The 5,728-nt window shown below is 41.7% G+C and overlaps 1 protein-coding gene and 1 long non-coding RNA gene across 3 annotated transcripts in view; one reads left to right on the forward strand and one right to left on the reverse strand.

Annotated features, from left to right (window-relative positions):
• LOC107181951 overlaps window positions 1–1,290 on the forward strand; it is a 7,129-nt gene extending 5,839 nt beyond the window's left edge. Inside the window, exon 2 of the long non-coding RNA XR_001512663.1 lies at window positions 617–1,290. This is a non-coding gene — a long non-coding RNA (uncharacterized LOC107181951). The remainder of the gene's footprint in view (window positions 1–616) is intronic.
• Window positions 1–5,728, reverse strand: part of CNNM2 (cyclin and CBS domain divalent metal cation transport mediator 2) — a 110,446-nt gene that overhangs the window by 13,381 nt on the left and 91,337 nt on the right. For both annotated transcript variants that reach the window (XM_006756468.2, XM_015559300.1), the window contains exons 2-4: window positions 5,260–5,403; window positions 2,385–2,522; window positions 215–384 (exon numbers count right to left, since the gene is read on the reverse strand). In XM_006756468.2, coding sequence (XP_006756531.1) covers window positions 215–384; window positions 2,385–2,522; window positions 5,260–5,403 — 452 coding nt within the window. The remainder of the gene's footprint in view (window positions 1–214; window positions 385–2,384; window positions 2,523–5,259; window positions 5,404–5,728) is intronic.

Raw genomic sequence — 5,728 nt, forward strand, 5'->3', positions numbered from 1 at the left:
TCAGAGCCAGCCAGATGGACACTTAGCATATTAGCCTTTTATATACTAGTATATAGATTATTTTACGGATATGAAACGGGGAGATGAAATTCTCCCACTTACACGGCTACCCCAGAAGTATGTAAAATCTGACACCCATTCACCTAGACCAAATCTCAGAACTTGAAGGGTGGGTACTCAATGAGATCAAACAGCTACTGAATAAGTCTCTGACCTGCAAAATGAGAACGAAGTAGTCTACAGGTTTGTTGCGCTGGTAGAGGTAGTATTCTGGGGCTTTCTTGTTCTTCTCATCATACTTCAGTTCCTGGATGACATTGGGGTGCTTTAGCAGCCTTAGAAGGATCTTCTCTGACATCTGGGATGGGCTAAATGCTTCTACTTCTACAGATATAAACACAACTTGACATTACACTTCAAATGGACAGAAAATATTAGACTAGTGATTAAGGTATTTGGGTAATAATACTTGGAATTAAAGTGATGCAATATGGATTAACGAGACTTCCGTTTGGTGATCCACTGGGGGCAGATTACCTGGGAGAAATTAGAAAATGCTGCATTTTCATATTTGTTTCTTTAAAATTCTTCCTTTTCAATCTGTCATTGGTTTTAGTTCTCATAAGAACACTCTAATTTTCTGACTGATACAAATGAAAATCAACCAGAAGCAGGCTCCTTGACTGCCAGGATGTCCTTCAACAGCCACAACAGCCTGACTGTCTAACAACAGCCAAAGGAAGAAGCAACAGTCAGGAAGCATCTAGCTGTGGGTTAGTACCAGGTGCACAACGCAGTGCCCCACATCTCCATCTCCCATTCAACTGCCCTGAGAAAAGTCTGGGAACGAGGGACACGGAGAGACTCAGGGTAAAAGCAAGGCACGTGCGCACATCAACATGCACTCCAACTTGCTAATTTAAAAAGTTATGTTCATCTATATTTACAAAGACATACATTTTATTTAAGATAAAAGCCAAATTACTGATGTAAAGGTGTTATTCTGAAACTGGACTTGACGGTATCTCAGAGGCAGAGTAGGATAACATTTCGTTTTAAATTGTGGTTCTTGGGTGATGAAGACGAATATCACAATTAGAGAAAGAATAAGCAAGGAAGTTAGAAATACTGCTTATAGGTTTTTTAAGTGTTTTAAATGATGTTATATATGAAAAATATAAATTCTGTATTAGCTTCTGTGTTTTGTAATAACAAAATTAGATAGTACATTGTAGAAATTTTGGAAAATACAGAAAAAGACAAAGAGGACAATAGTGACCTATAAACCAACCACTGTGAGCAACTGGTGATGAGCACTTCCTCCCAGTACCTCGCCTAGGCCTGTGTCTGCACATGTGTGTACGTCCAAAAAGACTATCACCTTCCTGTACACACAGACTTATATCCTGTTTGTCCTCACTCTACATTAAATTATGAGTATTTCCCCATGTTGTAAATATTATATTGTGAGCATTTCCATGATCTGAAAACATGATTTTAAAAAGTGCACAACATCCCCTCATGTGGCTGTTGTTGGCCTTCTTTTCAAAATATTCTAAGCGTACTGCCCGCAGTTGGAAGGTGCTGGCTGCCCATCTTGGACACAGACGTCTTCTACACAGGTCACGGGGTACGTTCAGATTTTCTCTCACTTCCCCTGACCAACAGAGCTCAGCCTTTACCTACAGAGCCACTGGGGATGTGAGAAGGGTTAGTCAGTCTCTTAAGTTCATTCAACCTTGACCTCTATGGAGCAGTCAGTGCCGGCTGGGTTGGTGTTTTTAACAATGTGCACATTTGCCTCCTGGAATGGGCCCAAGTTAATAATCTGATTTGAAGAGGCCATCCAGAAATCCCTATCAAAGTTCTCAGAATTTCTGATTTCATTCAATCCGAAAGATTTCACTTTGAAAATCTATTTTTCTTCTTTGTAAGTCATAGCACCTGTGTTATCACGACATCCACTGTTCCTCCAAGGCAAGCTGAAGAGAGAATTACTCAGCTGTCCGACACACAGCGAGGTGGTGTCTGGCTCACAACTGTCAGCCTACTCCGCCAGCTGGCGCTCCCAGGGGCTTAGCTGGAAGCAGAGGACCTGGCCTACTGTTCACATGCAGTGTGGCACTAACATTCATCCTTACCTTTCAGACCAATTTAAGTTACTGGTCCACCTGGTAAATGTCTCAGAGAGTTCATGCCGACACTGAACATAGGAGAGGAGAGAATTTAAAAAGAAAAAAACAAAACTAAAACAAAACACAAACGTGGCGTTACTTTTCACCCCATTTCCCAGTCTCCACCCCAGCCCACCCCAGTCAGCGGTGGGTGAGAAACACTCGCTTCGGGGTTGGTAGAGATTTCAAACTGTGATAAGTTGCACTTGCCTGTTGCTAGGAAACGGTGCATGGCCAAGAGAAGCTGTGGTGATATTTTAACCTTCATCTCGCTGTCTGTCTGCTTAAAGGCAGAAAAATCTTGCTTTCTTTCACGATGGGCCACTTTCTTTTTCGTTCTGTTATCCGCTGAGGAAAGAATAAGAAAAAGGTAAGCAAATGCATTTCATTCTAGATCAGGGCCCTTTTTCAATGAGAAGAACAAAATATACTGCAAAGGCGAGAATTAGTCAACTGTCCAACGCACAATTCTCTCCAGATTGCGGGCACTCTACGCACAAACACCACATGGAAAGAGGACAGAAGAGAGAATCTCATCATATCAGTGCCGCGCGGTCCGAACGGCAATCCAGCATCAGTAACAGGCAACCTGATTAGTAGCAACGACAAATATACCTCATGGTATCTTTAGAGCCCTTACAGGTACCTGACTGGGCAGCCTCGAACAAAACCCTCCCCACATAAAACCTATGTAACCCATAGCAACCGAGGATGTAGCCTAGGGCGCATAGTCTCCTGCTCCTGTGTCCCTGTTACAGAAGACACGAAGGAAGTGTGTCCCTGCCTTGGACAGGCTCCTAGCCTGTGCTGAAAGATGAAACAAATATCTGAGCACAATCTCTTAAGAAACAAACCAAAACACGTTCATAGAAAAGCACTTTAACAGTAACATCTGTAGCCCTGGCCAGCGTGGCTCAGTTACTTGAGCACTGTGCTGTGCACCGAAAGGTCACTGGTTCAATTCCCAGTCAGGGTGCATGCAGCAGGCAACTGATTGATGTTTCTCTCTCACATCAAAGTTTTTCTCTCTTTCTCTCTCCATTCCCCTCTCTAAAAAAAAATCAAGACTTTTTTTTAAGTAACATCTGCTAGCTTCATTTCTACCCAGATCCCAAGATCCTCAAGGTCAAGCAAAAATGAAGAAAGTGATCCAGAACACAACTCAGCAAACTTCCTCTGTAAAGGACTAAATAGTAAATATTTCAGGCTCTGGAGATCACGCAGTCTCTGTTGCAACTACTAAACTCTGCTATTTAGCAAAAGCTGCCATATTGAATGAATTGGAATGGTTGTGTTCCAATAAAACTTTATCACAGACATGAAATTTGAATTTCATATCATTTTCACATGTCGCAAACTAATTATTCTTATTTTTTTAACACAATTTTAAAATTCGTTGCTTGTGAGACACACGAAAACAGGGAACAGGCACTCGCAGACTATAGTTTGCCAACCCCTGATCTAGAAGGTCTAATGCAAAACCTGTCTTCACGTATTTTTCTGGACAAAATAATAATCAAGAAAAACACTAGATTAAAGACAAGGCCTCAAGTGCTTGCTCCTTTCCCCAAAATCAAAAGTCTTTGCACTACCATTTCTAGTCTAGGGCGAAACAGATGGCTTACTAGGCTTGTTTTGGGGAGAAAATGATCACAACTTATACTTAAGTTCTTCTTAAGAATCAGACAGTATAAATCAACACAAAGATGTAAAATAATGTTCAAATGACAAAAGTCATCATCTCTGATCACCTATTTAATCAATATACAGGAAACCACATGTTCAGCATTTCATATCAGTAAGTTACATTAGACAACACTTTTGTATGAAATCAATCTAACCAACATTTGAAAAAAGTTCACTCAAGTACAAATAGAAGATCTCATAAATGTCTACACTACCTTTCTTATGATGAGTAAGACCCCTGGGGAAACACATAAATACACAAATACACACTTGGTATTAACAGTCACTGTGAGGAACAATGAAAAATATGTAGACACGCATGACAATATTCTGTATTATGTGACCTCTGACTACTCTCCAAGTGTTGAAACCACATCGACACTGGAGTTTTTTAAGAACACTATAGAGATGTGAGGGGAAAATAAGATACTTCTCAGAAGCAGGTCACTGGCTAATTATAAAATCTATTCTTTTAAAGGGTATGTGGGAAACTTTCTCAATTTTAAAATAAGGGACATTCAGTTCTAGTGGAACTGAATCAAATCACTTTGCCCCGAGTGCCTCAGGCCATTTGAATGACCCGTTCCAATCGTGTTTCAAAAACCAAACGGCCGGCGCCCGGCTCTTTCTCTATCCCACCTTTGAGACCCCAAACATCTCAGGCCTTGGGACACCTTTGGCAAGAGTGAGGCTGAGCAAGGTTTAAGCTGCACAGTCTGACGATCCAGTTGTGGACTCAGATAGAACAGGATTCAGGTTCAACCCTCAGCCCAGGATCCAGCCTACTCCTGGGCCAACAGTGTGAATGCTCCCCTCCCCCGCCCCTGGCACAGGCTACTCCTCACCCCACCCCAAAGGAACGGAGAAGCAGAAAAAGGGAAAAACACATTTTATTGTGTACCCCACCCTGTCCTGCCTCCTATACCCCACCTCACCACCACTGCCCCAGCAAAACCACACTTGCAAACCTCACCTCTACCCTCATCTATCAGAGCTAGAAAATTTAAACCATAGCTATTCGTCAATAAATCCCCTCACTTTTTAAGTACTTGAACTATGACCTTAAGTAGAAACAGAAATTTATCTTAAAACAATTTATCTAATTGTGCAAAATGAATTTTCTGGTCAGGCCAAGTAATGCCCAGACGAATGGCTGGAATCAGCTGGCTTTTCAAAAAAAGAAAGAAAACCACATTGCCACTTGATATTACAGGACCTACCCTGTTTGCCCCCCTCTGGTGATGAGACTGGATACACCGACAGGTCGCACACAGCCTACACACATAGTGCATAATTGGAAACAGGTGGACAACAACTGGAGAGATGTCAAATGACTCACAAACAACATGATCAAGAAAGCAAAGGTTTGGGGAAATTACTCTCAGGCAAAGCTACTCACTGTATAAATCTGTTTCATCCAGAATCTCCGATTTGATGATTTCTTCAATCACATCTTCTAAGGTGACAATTCCCAGGACTTCATAAAATGGATCCCCCTCTCCCTCATTGTTAACTCGCTGCACAATAGCCAGGTGAGATTTACCTTTGAAGGGAAGAAAGCAAAGTTTAAGAGGAAATCTTCTGAATTTCCTGAATAAAGTCTTAGGTATGATTATGGGGGAAAAACAGCAGCAAACACAAATACCAGATGATCAAAGTGTGCAGTTCAACATTTTAAAATGCATGGAAACACCCCAAACGGAAACGGTTCGTGAACCATCAAAAGCAAGACCAGGTAAGCCAGAAGAATATCACCGTCTACACACACTGCCCTGCCCCCACATTACCACCCAGTTCCTAATAGAATTGTCTTCAGTGATGTCAGCTCTTCCTCTGTGACCTTTTGGCAATTGCCACTTTACTTTAGG

This window comes from Myotis davidii, unplaced genomic scaffold, assembly GCF_000327345.1.
Source record: "Myotis davidii unplaced genomic scaffold, ASM32734v1 scaffold332, whole genome shotgun sequence".
Lineage (NCBI taxonomy): Eukaryota > Metazoa > Chordata > Mammalia > Chiroptera > Vespertilionidae > Myotis > Myotis davidii.